Source organism: Mustela putorius, unplaced genomic scaffold (genome assembly GCF_011764305.1).
Source record: "Mustela putorius furo isolate JIRA1106 unplaced genomic scaffold, ASM1176430v1.1 tig00003962_pilon_pilon_pilon, whole genome shotgun sequence".
NCBI lineage: Eukaryota > Metazoa > Chordata > Mammalia > Carnivora > Mustelidae > Mustela > Mustela putorius.
In genome coordinates, this window is record NW_025422106.1 from 13,801,918 (window position 1) to 13,823,003 (window position 21,086).

The 21,086-nt window shown below is 36.9% G+C and overlaps 1 protein-coding gene across 11 annotated transcripts in view; it reads right to left on the reverse strand.

Moving 5' to 3' along the window:
* BCAS3 (BCAS3 microtubule associated cell migration factor) overlaps nt 1-21,086 on the reverse strand; it is a 584,626-nt gene that overhangs the window by 282,137 nt on the left and 281,403 nt on the right. For all 11 annotated transcript variants that reach the window (XM_013053630.1, XM_045070195.1, XM_004747243.2 and 8 more), the window contains 3 exons: nt 17,988-18,112; nt 15,015-15,180; nt 12,790-12,890 (listed from right to left, as the gene is read on the reverse strand). In XM_013053630.1, coding sequence (XP_012909084.1) covers nt 12,790-12,890; nt 15,015-15,180; nt 17,988-18,112 — 392 coding nt within the window. The remainder of the gene's footprint in view (nt 1-12,789; nt 12,891-15,014; nt 15,181-17,987; nt 18,113-21,086) is intronic.

The following is a 21,086-nucleotide window of genomic DNA, read 5'->3' on the forward strand; positions in this document are numbered from 1 at the left end:
TTTGGCAGAGCAGAGGACTAGAAGACAGGTTTTTAACATGTCACAGATAGCCCCCACAGCTCCTGGGCATAACTGGCAAACACTGTCTAAAGATGATGGCCCTCTCCATGCACTACATCCAAACCTCTATTTCTCTAACAGAAAATATAAAAACAGAGATAAAGGCAAACTTTCTAGAAAACAAAACTAAAAAATATGGGGAAAATTTTTTTTAATTACAAGAAAGAAAAGGAACACCACATTCATCTTTCAGACATCAGACTCCCCTTAGCCATTTATGAACCATGCAAGAGCAGAGAAAAAAAAAAAAAAAAGCCGAAGTGATTTGGCACAAGGCTGTGTATTTTAAAACCTGCAATGTGTACAAGGCCTCCAGACTACCAGACGTCCCATTGTTTCATGTGTCTGCTGAGAAAGGTGCCCTATGTGTCAGAAAAGCACACTGAATATTTTTCAATGACCCAGGGGGCAAAGGTCACTTATTATAAATGGATAATGAGACCTAATGCAATGCTCTGAGTATGGACAAAGAAAGGGTCTATCCATAGCCCCTGGTGGATTGGTCATTCAGGCTTTTATTTCCTCTCCACACTTAATGGAGTCAAACAATTGACAGAAATTCTATAGAGAAGGCTGAAACTGAGAGAAACAACTGTATTCTAACTCTGATAGACAGACACAAATAGCGACCCTGAAATGGCGCCAGAACTCCTGTTACCACTAACATAGCAGACAGCTGTAGCATTCCCCCTAAATTCCCATTTAGTCATTTGTTAGCAATTAACCTTACTGATGGAAGTGATGGCACATCAAACCACAAGCTCCTGCCAATATCAACCCATTATATTATCGCAGGTAAGCAGACACAGATCATTCTGTTCTAGCTCTTTATTTTTGAAGAAAAGGGCAAACAGATAACCCCATTCCCTCCATCCTATATCCCTGCTACCCAATAACAAAATGTACATTCAGGGATATCAGTATCTCAATATATGAACCTTAAACTCAGGTGGGACACAATAAGTGACATCAGAAACAGAGATATGCATAGACTAGTGGCTTTATGACCCATAGATGATTTTTCTTTAATCTATCAGAATCCATGTCCTATCCTAGTCAACCTGCCAAGTAAGAAATAATGATGGTGGTATCCATAGAAAAGAATGTATACTCTCACCTGTACCTGAAAGAAAGCAAGTCATAAAACAACTTAAAGAACATGAAGATACTAGCATCACTTACAATTGTGTAAAATAAAGAAAGACATTTAAAAATACAAAACAGTCCTTTATAAAAACTTTCCTTTTATTTCTTTTTGAATTTTAAGGACAATTAAGAAAGGAAGGTGGATTGACATGTAAACTGTTTTTTGCCACAAATAGTAAATGCTAAAGCAAATTACAGAAAAGTCAAGATTTACTTCAGAAAGGTGCAGACAGGTCATTAGAATGTAACAGAAAGGATTTCTGATGTTGATACATCTCAACGATAAATCAGCAAGGACAGAAAAACCAATGAACTATTCCATAGATGTGAATACCCATGAATAGATTTGGGTATAAATAAGAAGTATGGCTCCCACAGACAAAAAAAAAAGGAAGAAGGGAAAAGGGTAATCTAATCCAAACTTTTCAATCCATCATTTGTAAAGTTTGCCGATTGCTGGTGGTACTTTCATTTAACCATTCAACATCTTTTCATTGAAGAAAAGGTATTTAAATGTATAATGTTCCTCAAGTTATACAACACATATACGGCTAAATTCACGGTTAACACGTCTTAAACTTTTAGCCTCCTGAAGAAAAATACCATTCACTTCACTAAAACTATCTTGCTATGGATGGATGTGTCAGTTAATAAAATTAAGTATAACTAAGAGAAATAATCAAATATAATTCAATCTGAAGTGGTTTCTTAACTAACTCAGATATTCAGACCTGGATGGAGGAGTATGACACACCCAATGACCAACAATGGACTATAAATACTCTTTAAATAAGTCCTGCATTACAAGTTTCCTCTACAAGAGAAAAACATTTCTTTCTTCCCCTTCCACCCTACCCACACTTGGGCAAATATTTATTATGGACAATGCAAGGAAATATTGTTGAGTACCTCCATCATACTCAGTACATACCACAATAGCGATGCAATCCAGGATGTTAAGTTAAATCTAATGTGACATTCGAAAGAGAGCAGCCCAGAGAAGTGCTGCATATTTAATTGCTTTTCCGGGGCACTGACAATGACCATGGTAGATAAGACCAACAATTTTTTTTCCTCTTTGTACCAATACATTCAAAATATTATCACCGTTGTACTGTAAAACCAACAAAACAACAGAATAGTAAAATATCCTCAAATAGTTCGTTCTAAACTCAAAAGTGTGACTTTATATTACAAGGAAAAGATTTGCAATTTATATTCTCATGGTTACTGCTGGTAGGAGAGCAGTACAAAACTTTGTTAGCAATCAAAATCTCTAGACTCCAACCTTAAGTGCATTGTTGACATCTTATTTTCATACTTGATAGGTAAGATAAATCTCAATACCAGCTTTAGTTACTCTCTACTTCATTATATGTAAAGACTAAAAAGTGCTAGTGAAGTCTAAGAGATTAGTAAAGGAATAACATCTTTTAAAAACAGATATACCGGTAGAGAGCCCAGCTATTCAAAAGAAACTCAGAATGACTTAGTTCTCTTCAGGATCATAAAACCAAGATTTTTGTCAAACCAACACTAATACTTTAAAGTAAGGCTCTGGTTGGAGCTTTTAGAGTGACTAATACTGCGTCCTTACATGTCATGCTGTCTAGGGTATCATAATGGAACTTCATCACTTCTATGTTTTTTTCCGGGATAAGATTATTTCATAGAAAGTGTACTTGAATTACCAATTACATCCCCAAAAAAGCTCCAGAAGGGAACTGAAATCTGTAAACACACATGGAAGTTCGGAGATTATTTCTAAAAGCTTACTGAACACAACTGCCAGGATATATAACATGCACCGAAACAGAAGCCACACTGCAATCACCAATTCTCTGTCCTACACTAGGCAACATAGTTCCCTTAGTGTTGCAATGAATCGCATAACCTATTGCCCAAGCCAGTCACCCCCTTCCTCCTCACTTTTCTTCAGTCACCTCACAGAGTCCCAAATCCCACAGATGCAACCTCCTTAGCCACTTCTCTCCATCCTCACTAATAAGTAACTTCTTCCTTCTTTGAATTTCTATATCAATTAATTCAAGCTATTAACATAGCACATATCACAATGTGCTATAGAAACTCGCATGTTATGTTTCTTACTTGTCTTTATGTTAGAGACAAAAGTAATAAGTGCCAAAAGTAAAAGTGCATAGCTGGTATAATGCAAGGTAAAGGTAATACGTAGGACTTAAGCATCTGAGGTTTAAAAATAGTTATGATCTTACATTTCCACTACGAGCTATATAAGAGAGACTAGATTTACATTATCTTCTAAAATAACTAAATTAGGCCTAAGGAAAAGCCTACTTTGAACCCTCCATAGCAAGGCTTAAGAATAAGCATGGCAAGAATCAAATTTATTCCAAGTAATATGAATGCTTCTTTGGAGTAAAGAACAATCCACCACTTAACAACATGAAACTGAAAATGTCTAGCATCCAATCAAAAATCATTAGGTATATAAAGAAGCAGAAAAATGCAAACCAGACCTAGAAAAAAACATCGATCAACAGAAAAACCTCCAAGAAACATCATAGTGGTAAAAGTCATTAGAACATGGGGATTCTAAAACAGTTATTATAAAATAAATGCTCCATGTGTTCAAACACGTACATGATAAGGAAAGAAATGAAAGACATAAAAAAGACGCAACTGGGACTTCTAGGGATGAAAAATAGGATATCTGAAATGAAAAAAATGCTTAATAAATTTAACAGCAGATTAGGCAAAGTAGAAAACTTGATGCATTTAAACATACAGAAATACAAATTAAACAAAATCAGAGAGAAAAGTATTTTAAAGATCGAACAAAAAATTTTAAAAATTGAACAGTAAGCTGGGAAAATATCAGGTGGTCCATATACATATAACTGGAGTCACAAAAGGAGAAAAGGGGAGTGACAGAAAACAATATTTGAACATGTAACTGCATAAAAATGTTTAAATTTCAGGAAAAAATAAATCCACAAGTCCAAGATTCCCACAAATCACAGCAGGAAAAAACCACCAAGACACTATAGTTTTACTGATTTTTTTTGTTTTTCTATATTACTTCTATTTTATCTATTGTTTATATGTTTTTATTTCTACCCTGATCTCTATCATGTCCTTCCTTTTGCTTTAATTTGCTCTACCTTTTCGAGTTTCTGAATGTGGAAGCTGAGTTCATTGCTTTCATAACATTAGGTATTATTTAGTCCTATAAAATTACTCTTGAGTACTGAGGTAGTGCCATGCCACATATTTTTCTATTTTTCTTTAAAGTTTTTATTCTGAAATGATTACAGATTCATAAGAAGTTACAAAATAGTACAGCACAGTCTTGTATAGCCTTCACCTAGTTTCAAAACGAGGAAATTACCATTGGTACAATCCAAGACTTTATTCACTCACCAGTTTTATATACATAGTTTTATATACACTCATTTGTGTGAGGGTGTGTATGTGTGTTGTTTGTGTGTTTGTATGGAGTCCTATCCAATTTTGTAGCATGTTTATTTGTGGAACCTCAACTATAATCAGGATATGGAGCTATGTCTTCACCACAAAGATCTACCTAACCCTTTATAATCACATCCAACACCTTCCCTTCCATTCTGTCTCTAAACCCTGGTCAAAACTAATTTGTCGTTCACCTCTCTAACTTTGTCATTTTGAGAATGTTATATAAATGGAATCCTTTCTGCTCTTGGTGTTTTTAAGCAAACCTTTGAGATTGGCCTTTTCATTTGGCATAATGCCCTTGAGATTCATCCAATTTGTTGCATGTATTTATACTGCAATCCACCTTTTTTCCCTGAATAGTATTCTAAGATATGGCTCTGTTCTGTTGTCATTTTCATTCAGTTCAAAATAATTTCTAATTTCCCTTTTGATTTCCTCTGTGAACCATGTATTATTTAGAAGTATGTTGTTTAGTTTCCAAATATTTGTGGATTTTCCAAAGATCTATTATTCATTTCTTATTTGATTCCATTGTGGCCAGAGAATATATACATTGTATGACTTGAGAGCTCTTCAATTTATTAAGACATGTTTGATGGCCCAGAAGATGGTCTATCCTTGTCACTGTTTGCTGTGCACTTGAAAAGAATGTGTATTCTACCGTTGTAGAATATTCTAAGTAGTTTGATATTAATGTAGTAACTCAGGATTTAAAGTATGTTTCTCCTAAGCGTCAATATAGTTGGGTTTTTTTTAATCCAATTTGACAATCTTTTTTTTTTTTAAAGATTTTATTTATTTGACAGAGAGAGATCACAAGTAGGCAGAGAGGCAGGCAGAGAGAGAGAGAGGAGGAAGCAGGCTCCCCGCTGAGCAGAGAGCCCGATGCGGGACTCGATCCTAGGACCCTGAGATCATGACCCGAGCCGAAGGCAGCGGCTTAACCCACTGAGCCACCCAGGCGATTTTTTCTTGGATGTTCAGACTATTTATAACTAATATGAGTGCTGATACGCTCAGGGTTACATCATCTTGCTTATTTGTTTTCTTTTTATTTCCTTTCTTTGTGTTGGTTGCTTTTGGTTTCATTACATACATCACATATATTTTGTTATACACATCACAGTTTACCTTCAAGTCATGTTATACCACTCATATACATTCTAAAAACCTTAAAAAAGGGCACCTGGGTGGCTCAGAAACATCTCAGGTCATGATCTCAGAGTCCTGGGACTGAGTTCCACATCAGACTCCCTGCTTAGCAGAATCTGCTTCTCCCTCAGTGGGGAGTCTCCTGCTCCCTGCTGAGCAGGGGGTCTGTTTCTCTCTCTCTGTCTCAAATAAATTAAAAAACAAAAACAAAACCTTACAATAGTACCATTTCCCATACTCTTGGCCTTAATGCTACTATTGACATACATTATGCACACATACACACACACAATATATATACATATATACACACATTCATGTGTATATGTATGTATATGTGTATTTTAAAGACCTCAATAAATGGATACTGTTTTTGTATTAACAACTAATTAATTAATTTTAAGAGAGACAGCACGCTGGGAAGGGGTGGAGGGAGAGGGAGGGTATCTTAAACAGCCTTCATGGGAGGACAGCAGCTTATGTGGGGCTGGATCCCACGACCCTGAGATCATGACTGAGCTGAAACCAAAAGTCAGATGCTCAACGGACTGAGCCACCCAAGAGCCCAAAGAGTAAATTTTATTTTAAAAATTTTATTTATTTGACACACAGAGAGAGAGATCACAAGTAGGCAGAGAGCCAGGCAGAAGGAGAGGAGAAGCAGGCTCCCACTGACCAGAGAGCCTAATGCGGGGCTCAATCCCAAGACACTGAGATCATGACCTAAGCCAAACACAGACACTTAACCGACTGAGCCACACAGGCACCCCAGTAAATTTTATTTTAAAGAGTCATAAACCATTACCAAAACCCTTCCCATATTGTATATTTTAAACCATTTTCAGTGTTCTTCATTCCTTTCTATCTAGTATCATTTTTCTTCTGCTTGAAGGACTTCCTTTAACATGCCATATAGAGCATGACTATTGCTGATCATTTTTTAATCTTTCATATATCTGAAAAAAATGTTCTTTCATTTTGAAGGATGGGGGAGGAGCACAGAAATCTAGATTAACAGGTGCTTCCTTTCAGTACTAAATCTGTCATTCCTATCACTTTTGCCTTGGGATATAACGTCTTTATTTCCCTCTTGCTGCTTTTAAGATTTTTCCCTTTTTAAATGATTTTGAGCAATTTGATTACAATATACCTTGGTAGAGTTTTCTTTAAGTTCCCTGTGTTTGAGATTTATTGACCTTTGTGGACCTGTGAGTTTATAGTTTGTATCAGATTTGGACATTTTTGGGCCATTTCGCTTGTCATACCACCCCTCCTTCAGAGACTCTGATTTCAAGCATAGGATTATCCCACAGCTCTGTGAAGCTATTTAAAATACTGGTTTTTTTGGTGTTTCACTTTGGATAATTTCTCTTGGTCTATCTTCGAGTTCACTAATATTTTCCTCTGCAATTCCTAATTTATACTCATCTTATACAAAGCGCAGCTTTCAGATTTAGGCTTTCTTATCCAGAACTTTGATGTGAATCTTTAAAATTTCCCATGTCTCCATTTAACTTCTTAAACACACAGAATACAATTATAAGAACTGCTGTAGTGTCACGATTCCTGACCATGTATGAGCTCCAGGCTCTGTGCCCTCTAGGACTCTCTGATGGTTATTTCCTTGGCTTCCGGCAGTTTCCTACAACCACCAATACTGTGTTGTGGACTCTCTGCAGATCTTCAGAGCTCACATTCTGTACAGACCCCTTCTCTCTGATGGTGTATCCCGCAAATTCTAGGTTAGGAGTTAACAGACAGTAAACAGGGCTTTGTGGGTCATGATGACTCAAACTTGTGGTTATAATTTTAAAGTAGTCATAAACAACAGAGAAATGAAATGGCGAGGCTGTTGGAGTAAAACTTTATTTACAATAATAGTTCATAATAGTTTGCTGATAAGTGCTCCTCCTTGGTCTTACTGGACTCTCCGTTCCATCTTCCCTGTATTCCACTTGCACACACACACCCCCAACCCCTGCTACTGCAGCGTGGCCCACAGACTCCTGCAAGGCAATAACTACAGGCAGTTGTAAGCCTTTTGCCTCCTTTGCTTCCCATCTCCCAGAAACCCTGTCCTTCATTCCCTGGTATCCAGTGACTTGAAAATGGTTGTTTTACATATTCTATTATTTGTTGTTGTTTCAGAGGAATGGTCAGTCTCAAAGGGAGCCTCAAGAAATACCCAATAAAAAAATATTACTTTCATATATAAAAAAGTTTTAAATCCAACCGAAATGTACATGTCTGAAACATATATGTTTTAACCATTTTCTGTGTTTTTCATTCCTTTCCATATGGTGTCAAAGGTTCTCCTCAACTTTCCTATAATGCTTTCAAAGGTAGAGGAAAACAATTATATCCCCAGTAAAACAGAGAGGTTCTATGGCTCCTGATCACCTTTTTATTGTATATCAAAGCTGTGTTTCTGTTGAATGATCCCTTGTTACCACTTAACAAAGAAAACTCAATGAGTTTAGGGAGGAACCTCTCACATACCCAGGGATTACTTCAGAAATTCAAAGTCTGACACCCCCCCCAACAAAGCCAGTTAATGTCAGCAACTTAAAAATACTGCTGCTGCCAAATTACCTGGAAGAAAAGGAGGAAACATTCTTTTTCCCCTAAATATAACTTTCCCAAGTCAATTCACTAAGCCCTATCTTTAATTTACAATTTGGGAAGCTCTGAAGCGGACAAAAGAACAAGTTACTGTCTATTTTGGGATCATATTCAAGGCTAGATGACATTTGTTAGTCTCCTAATGTTTATCTTTGTTTTTGGCAAAGTAATACACTGAAAAAAGTGCCTATTTTAGAAAAGGTAATTATAGTATGTAATTTTTTTCAAATGAGAAAAAATAGCATTAACACAAAAATTATGAATCTCCTCTGCTATAATCTTTTCATATACTATTCATGAGATTTCTTATGACCAAAGCAAAACAATTTTTTAATATTAGATTCTTGAATTTACCTTTACTGAACTACACATTAAGATCAGATTACTGTCTGTACATTCACTTTGCACATTTAACCAATCTACTCAAGAAAATCATAGGAATTTGCTGATATTTTATTTCTGTTTTACTTACTCAAAATGGTAATATCTATGACTCAACCTAATAATGAAGATGACATCTCTACCTCCATAATGTAAAGAACATTCTAGTATAAGTCAATTTCTGACAAACCAAAATGCCTTAAGTTTGTATCATTCCCATTCAATTAATATAGGTGGGAAATATCATGACAGTTATGAACACAAAATTTGGGGTGCTTGGGTGGCTGAGTTCTTTAAGCATCTTACTCTTGATTTAGGCTCAGGTTGTGATCGCGGGGTCAGGAGATCGTAGCCCTGTGTGGGTCTGCTGCTAGGAGAGGAGCCTGCTTACTCTGTCCCTTCCCCACCCACCTGACACCCCATCATGCTCTCTCTCTAAAAAATCAAAGTTTTTCTAAAAACACAAAATTTTGGTTTTGACTTCCTTCACTTTAAATTAGGTGATAAGTCTTTAGTGTTTCAGGCAGATTTCTCTTCCCTTCCCCTACCATTTACTCTTTTGCCACATATGTAGAACTCTGTTTATCAACCACCGGTGAGTGTATTTATTATGATTACAGGGCTGGAAGGGGAGTGGGGATTCCTTGCTAAACATCCTGCTCTCCTACTCTCTTCTCCCTGAGACAAAGTCTCTTTCCCATTTCCATTTACATCATACTTTGTCTACTATTATTATCATTTCCGGAGTTTGTACAAGTCTGCTTCATTTGATCCACAGATCCAAAATACAACACCAAAAAAAAAAAAAAAAAATGCTTGCAACATCTGAGAAAATGCTTGCAACATCAAATTAGCATTAGAGTTTTACTCCGAATGGTTATATCTGAAAATACTTCCAGTAATATATTTATCAATTCTTCAAGTTGAGAAGTAAGAGGTGATTTTCAATATGGTTAAGTAAAACAAAAAACTCCTCGGCATCAGGTATGGTATACTTGTGTTTTAAGAGGTCACAACATCTTTTCAAATGGTTTCAGTAAGAGGAACTAGAGACAAAGCAAAAGGGTACTAAGAATATCTTCTTAATGAAGCTCTAACTTACATAAAGGACTCAACAGATGGGCAGGTAAAGACATTTTCTCTAAACTGGCTCTAGCATTGCTTTTACCAATTATATTTCAGGCTTTTACTCCTCTGACGCAGATGTCCATCTTTTGCATATTTAATTGCTTCAGTCCTGTAATATATGGCATGTCCAGGACTCCCAATCAAATTATCTTTCTTTATCTAAGGAAACGGGGACTTTAAAATCAGACTAATCTGGGGCAATTGGGTGGCTCAGTCATTGGGTGTCTGCCTTTGGCTGGGGTCATGATCCCAGGATTCTGGGATCAAGCCCCAAGTCAGGCTCCCTGCTCAGTGGGAAGCCTGCTTCTCCCTCTCCCACTCTCCCTGCTTGTGTTCTCTCTCTTTCTCTCTCTCTCTCAAATAAATAAGTAAAATCTTTAAAATCAAAATAAAATAAAATCAGGCTACTTCTGTGTCTCTGGCATCAATATAAAGAATATAAAATTATTACAGAATTACCTATCTCTTAGGTGTTTTTTTAAAGATCTACTAAATTATATCAGTGGTATTTCACAAAGTAAGATAAAACAAATTAATTACATCAATGACTTACACAGCAGATATTACAACATGATCATGATCAGAATCACATTGTCGGAATAGGTATTCTTAAGTCCCTGAAGTCTATTATTTGAAAATCAGTACTTTTGAGATAAGAAACAAAGATACAGATGATGCTTAAACTGTTTTACAGGTTTTTTTCCCTTTTTTAAAAATTTAAATTCAAGTTAGTTTCTGTATAGGGTGGATGTTTACAGTTTTTACAGAAACCCATCCCTTCGTTGACCATAACAACACCTTTATAAGAGTAAATATTATTATTAATATTTTATATTTATCAAATAATTGAAAGGTGATTTGGAACTGGAACTCTGGCCTTTTTATCCTTGTCCCAGGCTAGTCCATCTGGAATGGTCTAAAATGCATTTATATGACATATTTTCATTAGAAACCATAGAATTATCAGTGACTCCTTTCTTTCAAATTATCTCTAATTCTTTTGTATTCCAACTCTGCAACATCTCACAGGTTTGTCCTGACTTTTCGTAATACAGACTGAATTGAAGCCCTCTCATCCAGGATCACTGAGCCTCCTCCACACCCCTCCCCTCCTCTGAACCTCGCATTACAACATTGCCAGAGTGCCTTTCTAAAATGCAGTTCTGACAGTGTCACTCCAGTGCCTGAAAACATTTGGTGGCTTGCTACTGCCTACAGTGGTGGTTCTAAACTGTGCACCTAGAGATCTCTGTAATTCTGAAAACTGGACAAAGGTGTTTAGAGCTGCTGAAATAAGCAACGTCAATCAGCTTAATTTGCCAGAACACAAAAATTAAGGTACAGAGCTGCATTTGGTTTTTGCCCTAATTTTTGTTCTGTGTATCTTTTTGCCTATATACTGTTTGCCTACTGGACACAATAAATAACAAAATTATCAAAATAACAAAACAAAGCAAATGAAGATTTATTCTGGGTCAACTCTACCTCATTCAAAATGAAAAAATAGCAGTGGTTATTTTCACCCCTGTTGAGAGGTAGGGGGGAATATGTTCTTATGATTTAAATTTGATATTGTATAAATGTCATTTTTTCCTAATTCAATGATTCAAATGATAAGAACTAAGTGTATGCTTCCATGACCTAATAACAACTATAGGTGCCTGTAAACTCTGCTTCTTGAACCCAAAACCACTTACATATACCTCTCTCTGAGGACTTTGGCAAATGAAATTCTGCACTCATAGTTCACTGATATACCTATCTCATTTTATTTTACTTTTTTATTAAACACCTGCTCCCGAATTAGTGAATTCACTGAGAACAGAAGCAACATGCTATTCATGTTTAACTCATAAGTGCCTGACACAGAGAAGTCACTCAGTAAATCCATGCTGGAAGAATCAGTGAATTCAATTTTAAAAGAGAGCAAGACTGCCAACTACGAGTTACAATTACCGACTTTTATAAATTTCAAATAAAGTTGGTAAATTTTGTTTCCAGTATAATATATAACATATTATAAACATAAAATAAAACAGTTTTGGAACTATTTCACTTCGTGCTGCTAAAACAGCCAGGCAAGATAGTAAGTTCAATACAACAAAACTCCATTAAAAGTATGTCAATGTTGATTTTTAGGAAGTTTCTTAAAAACATACAGGACTCACAGCCATCAAGTTAAATTAAGGATCCAGTCAATCCTACAAAATTAAATTAAAATCATAAAGAATTTTTAATTCTATGACCATAAACTGGATAATAAATATTAAATTGTCTTTCCATGCCTCCCCTACAAAATAAGCTGTTTCTACCCCAATGTACATGTTCTCAACATGTAAAGAAAGAATATGGATCAATTTCTATAAATGTCAGGCTTAGATATAAAAGTAAACAAACAAATAAACACCCAATGAGGTTGCAATCATTACTTTACTGTTCCCAGTAAAATCTACAGAAAGAAAACCTGGCTGATACTTTTCACAGTGAAACATGCTTTTTTTTTTTTTTCCATGTCAGAAACAGATACCAAGTTTTATGAAGTTTATTATATCCTAGTATCCTCCTTTAAAAAAAAACTTTCAAGACTACCAGACATATCCCCATGAACTTATATAACTTCAGGTTTACATCTCATGGCCATGGAACATGAACAGCCAGAGTCATACTTAATGTGTACTAAGGCTTACCGTTTACATTTATATTAAATATCTTACTTGCCTCAATCTGATTTTTATGGCCTATGGTCTGTGGACCTGTGGTAATATGCATGAATGCATTAAAAGTCAGCATTTTAAGATAAATCTCAAAACACTGTACGGTAGGTAAAAAACAATGGAAACTACTTACGGCCAGCAAGCAAGAACTGATAATACTGGACTGCATCTGCAGCAAGGAGCAGAGGGTGGTTTGCATTAAATGGTGGTTGCAATTCATTCCATTGAGGAGTTCTAAGGAAACGGCAGAATATTAATATTTAAGGTTAATAGATGGGATGTAAATCACATCACTGTCACCACTTATAGACATTGATATAAACTCACACTATCTTTGCAATCATTAAAGTGAACTTGTTGGGAGTGCTGAAACCTAAAATACAAGGCCATCTGCTTAAAAAGAATAAAAAAGGTGGTGGTGACTCATACAATTACATAGAGCTGATATTGGTTTAATAGCAGAAGACCTTCCAATAGGATAGACAAGACATTCAAAGCACTGGACAGAGAGGAAGCATGTTATTCAAAGTCAAGATAAAGTAGCTCTAATTTTACCTAATTTCAGATAACTGCTGGAGCTCACTAGTCTCAGAATATGTGTATATTTTTTAAAATAAAATAAGTCAGGTAAAAGTGCTTTTAAAAACCCCACACAGTTAGGGGCGCCTGGGTGGCTCAGTGGGCTAAAGCCTCTGCCTTCGGCTCAGGTCATGATCTCAGGGTCCTGGGATCGAGCCCCACATTGGGCTCTCTGCTCAGTGGGGAGCCTGCTTCCATTTCTCTCTCTGCCTACTTGTGATCTGTCTGTCAAATAAATAAATAAAATCTTAAAAAAAAAAAACTCACACAGTTAAATTAATGGCTGACTTATTACAGACCTAATTAGAATCTGAGCTCCAAAATAAGCCATTTATTTCAACAATGATGGTGCAGTAATTTTAATTAGATCTGCCTGTTCCTAAATAGCTTGATAAATAAGGTATTGATCAGATCAATCTAGTCCAGTAAAGTAGTAGTAAAGAATGCTGGAGCCTTCAAAAATCAATATAAGAATATTTTAAAACGTCAAAAGGAGAAGGATCATTTTCATATCCATTTTTGTCTGTTTCCTTCAATAGTTGTCAGGACAAATTTTTTTCTGTCTCTTCTATACCCTTATACACTGTGTCGAACAGGTTTAATTCTAGATTTTATTTCTCCCTCTTGACACTTGCTTATAAAGATTCTAATGATCATGTACTTTTGAGAAGGGCTCCAATTCTTAATAAACATTTCTACAGTGTTTAGCCATTATATCTTGGTGAAACCTTCCAATCTGCTTATATTCATTTCCAGTCCCCTTAATGGTTATTCCAATACACTTTCTATTTTCAGTGAACATGAGACTGGAAATAGAGGAAGCAGTAAAGCTCTATACATGGAATAGAAAAAAAAAAAAAAAAAAACCAAGTTCTGGAAAATGTAATACAAAGATGCAAGGACAAGTTAACTCAAAGGGGCAAACAAAGACAACTGAAAACATGATCACACAAAAATCTGTACATGAATGTTCTCAGCAGCATAATTCATGACAGCTAAAAAGTGGAAGTGTCATCTACTGATGGATAAATGAGAAGAATAAACAAATGGACACAAAACGTGGCATATCCATGCAGTGGGCTATTATTTGGTCATAAAAAGGAATCAAGTTCTGATGCATGTTATAACATGGATGGACCTTGAAAACATTATGCTAACTGAAGAAAATCAGATGAAAAAGGTCATATGCTATATGATTCCATTTATATGTAATGTCCATAGTAGGCAGATCCAAAGAGACAGAAAGCAAATTGGCTGAAGGGTTTGGTGAAAATGGAGAGACTGCTAATGGGTATAGGGTTTCTTTCGGGGGTGATGAAAATTGACTGTGGTGATGGGTGTACAACGTACTGAAAATTCACTTTAGAAGGGTGAACTGTATTATATGTAAATTATAAATCAAAAAAGGAATTACTGATACATGCAACAATAGGGATGGATCAAAATAATTTTGCCGGGTGGAAAGAAGCAAGACAAAATAAAAAGAGCACACACACTATGATTCCATTTATATAAAATTCTAGAAACTATAAACTAATCTCTGATGATAGAAAGCAGTGGTTGCCTGGGGCTCAGTGGGTAAGGTAGGGATGAAGAGGGGCAAGAGGGAGAGACTGCAAAGAGGCACAAGAAAACCTATGGGGGTGATGGACATACTTATAATGTTGATCACAGTGATGGTTTCACAGCTGTATACATATATCAAATTTGATCAGATTGTAGATTTTCAATATTTTATACCTCAATAAAGCTGCTAAAGACAATGGAAAGAGGTTTTACCTAACCAGGGTCCAGCTGGCTCGAGGTGAGGTCATCACTTCCAGTGGGGTGTCATCACTAATCTTGGGGGCAGTGCTGAGCGGCCGTGGCTCCATCATGTGCTCCACTAAGGTCCCATAGCAGCTAATGATGTAGAGAGACTCAACTACAACTTGTTTGGACTGATCTACAAACAGAAAAACAAATCCTCGTTTTGCAATAATGGCATAAAAGGAGCACAGTGCAATTTTTACAAGTTATTGACCTTTCCGTCCATTTTTGACGCTGTTGAGAGAAAATATGGCAGGTAATGTTTTATTACCTGCCTAAAGGTTACTTCTTAGAAGTGAATGCTAATGAGTATGAGAATCAAAATATTTTTTTTTTAAAGATTTTATTTATTTGACAGAGAGAGAGAAATCACAAGAAGGCAGAGAGGCAGGCAGAGAGAGGGGAGAAAGCAGGCTCCCCGCGGAGCAGAGAGCCCGACGTGGGGCTCGATCCCAGGACCCCGGGATCATGACCCGAGCTGAAGGCAGAGGCTTTAACCCACTGAGCCACCCAGGCGCCCCGAGAATCAAAATATTTTTAAATCTTAAGCAATTTATTTCAAAAATGATTCTCAAAATTCTAATACAATGAAACATTTCACAGCCTTTTGCATTTTTCTGCCATGTAATTTGTTCCCCATTATAAAAAATGAACAATAGCAGGTGGGATAGGGACGGACTGACTGGAAAGGAACAACATATGGACAAAAAAGTAGTTATGCAGGATGTACCAATTCAACTGCATGAGAGGCTCTCTGCATGCTTAAATCAGCCTAACTTCTCCTCTGCTTTCTCTCAGAACACTTTATTATTTTTTTTAAAGACTGATTTGTTTATTGGACAGGGGAGGGCCAGAAGGAGAGGTAAGGAGAGAATCTCCAGCAGACTCCCCCCGCTGAGCAAGGATTCTTGACACAGGGCTCAATCTCATGACCCTGAGATTACAACCTGAGCCAAAATCAGGAGTCAGACACTTAACCAACTGAGCCACCCAGGCATCACAAACTTTATTTTTAAAATCTGGATTAAAACAAATAAATGAAAAACATGCACATCCTCCCTCCACCCAATCTTCTTTCTTCTTTCCTCTCCATGGGATCACTGGCCTCTACGGTAAAGGAAGACCACTCATACTTTAAGGTCAGGTGCTGAATATGGTTCTAATCAAATGACTTTATAAGGAGTACACATGTCCTCACTACAAAAACAGGTTTAGTCCTCTATCTTGGGTTTTACAGTAAACCCAGGAGCATATAAAATGACTCATGAATGCTGGGTGGGTCACCTTATCTCCATGCCAGAGGAATCAATTACAGCTGATTTGAGAAAATGGCTAACGACCAGTCAGGGGGACATAAAGGAGGAGTAAGTTAAAAGGGTAATTAGAACAGAAGGGAGAAGCATTTGAAATTGAGCTTCACAGAGGGTTTTAACTAGTAACAAAAAGTCATTTTGATAGCATCATTAAAACTAAGGAGGTAACAAAAAAATAGAGATGGGATAAGAAAATGGAAGGCTTACATACTTTACTGTATCCTCTCCTACTTAGGCAAGGAACCTGCTGTGCCTGAGATCCTATTTCCAAGGAAAGGGTCACAGAAAGGCGATAACAAGGGAGAGGGCTGATGTCTGACTGCCAGTACTGAGCGTAAAGCAGGGCCATTTTGCCAAGAACAATACAGCCTGTGGAGCTGGGCAGAGAAGAGCCTCGCTAACAACTCAGTTTGTGACCTACTTTAATAGTGCTGAAATAATAAGGGCACAATCTTAACATTCAAAATTAAATACCTGATCCACGAATGCAGGCACTCCTCTACACACAAGCAATAAGGAGTAACATACTAAAGCAGTAATTATACAAAAATTTTAGGTATTGTTCTTGGCAAATGAAGCAGGGATTAAAAAAACACAACTCTATAAACTCAGAGGAGCAATGGTTACCATAAAAGATGGTTCTTAGGGGTGCCTGGGTGGCTCAGTTTGACTGTCCGACCCTTGATTTCAGCTTAGGTTGTGACCTCAGGGTCATGGGATTGATCCCCGTGTCAGGCTCCATGCTCAGTGTGGAGTCTGCTTGAGATTCTCTCTTTTCCTCTCACTCTGCCTCTCCCCTTGCTTTCACACGTGCTCTCTCTCAAATAAATAAATAAATCTTTTTAAAAAAATGACTCATTTATGAGCAGGAGCCTGTTTTTATCTTTTAACTTATAACAGGGCAAAGGTGTTGGTGGTGGTTTTTTGTTTGTTTCTTAATGTCAGGACAGCGCTTTAGAAAACCCGGATTCGACAAACCATAAGTGACTCTTAATCTCACAAAACAAACTGAGGGTTGCTGGGGGGAGGGGGCTTGGGAGAAAGGGGTGGGATTATGGACATTGGGGAGGGTATGTGCTTTGGTGAGTGCTGTGAAGTGTGTAAACCTGGTGATTCACAGACCTGTACCCCTGGGGATAAAAATATATGTTTATAAAAAATAAAAAATTTAAAAAAAAAAAGAAAGAAAACCCAGATTCAAACTCGGATGCCATCACTCCCTAACTAGTGCTTTCAGCTAAGATATTCAAACTTTTTGGATTCGAGCTCCTTGTCTCTGAAACAGGGAGAACACCTCAGAGGCAATGGCATGGAATTTGCTTGTCACAAATGTAAGTATAAAATAATGGAAAAATGCAGATTGGAATGGAATTAACGATGTTGAGGACACTGGTAGACTGTCATCAACAAAGCAAAATACATTGGATGGGCAATTAATTTCGCATTTATAGTGAGAGGATAGCCTTTGTCCTTAATGAGGCTTGACTAGTTGAGGAGAAACGTGCTAACTGAATGGAAAAATGGATTCAGAGAATACTGGGTTCAAGATTATTCAAGAAGAACTACTATGACTTTCCCTCAAGAAACAAAAATTATAAGTGGCAAGTTTAATCTACATTAAGCTCCATACCTTTTTCTCTTTTCAGACCTGCATTATTTGCAAACCACGATCTGGATGTCCCGAACATTGCAGCCACACAAAATTCTCCGCCCATCGATTTGCTGGGTGAAATTTGTGGAGGTGGTTTAACTTTGCTTAAAAAATAAAATGATAGTAAAAAACAATTAACCATGATGGAATCACAGACCTCAAGACAGTAACATTATTTTCTTTAAAATTTCACCTCTGAGAATTCAAACCCTCCAATGTGGACATGCATTTTGCCTTAAGTGATAACTGGTGCTGTGAAACTATATTCTTCAGTAGAAGTACAATTAGTACAGAATTCTGGAGTATTATCACAATAGTAACATATAAAAACAATAAAAATTAACCCCTTTTTGAGGTATGTGTTGGTGAAATCCAAGTCCCTTCTTTTCAGATGGATAACATTTCCTTGAAGATTTTAAAGTGGAACAATAGAACCAGTGTAAGTATTTCACAGTAATAAAATCATTTATCATTTCATTTTGATATATAAGATGTGGGACTGACAGGACAACTGAATGGAGACAGCATGTATGAAAATAATGAGATGATACAGAATGAAACCCCGCAAATGGTTCAGCCACAATGCTACATACAGTTAGACAATGTAGGGGGAGAAGCTCAAATGTTCTAATGCAATCATATCCACTAATTAAACTATTTGTTTATTTTTTTTTCAAGGCTTTGTGAAAACAATGTGTGTTTCTGCTCTGTTCTTCACATGTTTGAGGACGCCTTAAATCACTAATGTAACTACCATAAAAAAGTACTTGCTTTCCTCTTTGTTTTCTCCAAATTAGCTTGTATACCATCACTTCTAATATCAACCTTTCATCTTCTGTGAAATTCTAGTATTTCTCTTCTGATTTGGCAAAGGCCACCTCAAAGCTCACTGGCAATTCTGCTGGCCACCTCAGATAAATGGTGGTCAGACTTTCTCTAATTCACACACCAGAAAATAGCCTCACTGCATCCTGGTCAAGATCACAGCCCAGTCTGGACACCAGAGCTCTGATGTTCCTACACTGCTACTCAGTCTCCAGTGTCAAATAACATCATTTCTACCTTCTTTTGTTCACTGTCCTTTATCTCTTTATCTTTTAGTAAAGTATAATTAGGTGGAGAAAGATTGGGTTTGGGAGCCGAGAAGAAACCTGGATGCTGCCACTTCTTAGCTATGTGACTTTGGTTGAGTTATTTAACTTCTTGGGGCTCAGATGGCTAATATGTAAAATAAAAATAGTAACGCCTATTTCATAGGGTTATTTTAAGCATTATTTGTTATTTATTTCTGTTATATTTCTTATTACTTGTTCTTTGTTCTCTAAGTGGGCTCTGTGGCTAGAAGTACCATCTGAGTACTTCTTAGATATACAAATATTCATCAAGCCACACTCCAAACTCTGGGGGTAGGGCCTAATCATCTGTGCTTTTAGTTTCAGTAATTTTTTTTTTTTTTAACAAGACCTTCAAGAAATTCTGGTTTAAGAACCACTGTATTAGGGCAAGTGCATAAGACAATCACGGCAGTGCCTTCCCATATGATGGTACTCAACAGGGTTAACTGTCTTCTACACGGCACACCACCTTCACCTAATTTTCCAAAACACCAAACTGTGCTTTGGTAATCTCAGTTTCCAGGTCCCTGTGACACCTGAAAGTTTTCCATGTATTTTATTTCCCCACCCTTCTGCTCTGACATCTTCCTCCTACAGAAAGCAAAAAGTTTGGGTCAGAGTCCACTCTGATTGGTCTTTTTGGCTCTCTCTTTGTGCCAAATCTATGGTAATGCCCTTGCCATATATGAAAAGGCCTCTTCTTTTCATCATTAACATTTCTAAATCACTTCACATAAAAACCACACCCCAGCCTAACCTACCAACACCAGTCACAGTCAGACTTCCAGTGACAACGAATTAAGAGACATGGTTTTTTAAAAAAAAAGTGTTTTGATGAAATGAATCTGGTTCTAGAAAGTTTCACATCTTCCTGGTTTCATCTACCACAACTACAATAACCTACCAGTAGAAAAGAAGACTCCCACACCTTGACCCCACCTACCCCAGAACAAACACACACCTTTCCTAGGTATCAGGGTAACCGCCATCAGATTACACTTTCCAGTCATGATGCTCATTGCTGTAATACCTTAGAGTGTAAATTCTCCTTCAAAGCCTTTATTTCCACCATCACTGAACTGCTATCACTGAGCCAATAAGTTCCTATAACTAGCATTTTTTAGTTCCTTCGGCCATTTTTAACCCTTAAGAGTTTGGGGAGGTTGGAGAGAAAGGAGAAAAAAAGCCATTCCAGAATTTACTGAAAGGTGTTTCCAATTACGTAACTATGTGTTTTTACTAGAATCACCATCAGGGAACAATAATACTACAATGTACAAATAAGCTTCATAGGGACAAATTCAAAGCTCTTTGGAAATTACTGAATGCTATTTTTGTTTTTGTTTTTTTAAGACATGTGGTAAGCAATGAGAGAGAAAACACTTCTTCAGACAGACTATGGCACATATAAAGTATGCCTCCTAAACAGAACTGAAAAACGGTTGCTATTAGGCAAGATAGTTCCTTGATAACACAGTAATAAAGAGTAGAAATACGATAATTTATTCTTTGGCCATGCAAAAATATATTCTGTATGTGTTTATTAGCTTCCAGTCTAATCAATTGATGTCAAAAGCTAAAACCTCTTATACTTCTATAACACAACACACAACTCAGCTTCTGAACACACAACTAAAAAGCATCAACATGGTATTATTTTATACAAACTCGCTATCTCCTGCAGGGAATAAGTATCTTATGATAAAGGTATGCTTAAAATTATGTAAAGAATGATCATTTTCTTTTTTTATTTTTTAAGATTTTATTTATTTATTTGCCAGAGAGAGAGAGAAAGAGCGAGCGAGCGAGCACAGGCAGGCAGAGTGGCAGCAGAGGCAGAGGGAGAAACAGGCTCCCCGCCAAGCAAGGAGCCCGATGTGGGACTCGATCCCAGGACGCTGGGATCATGACCTGAGCCAAAGGCAGCCGCTTAACCAACCAAGCCACCCAGGCGTCCTGATCA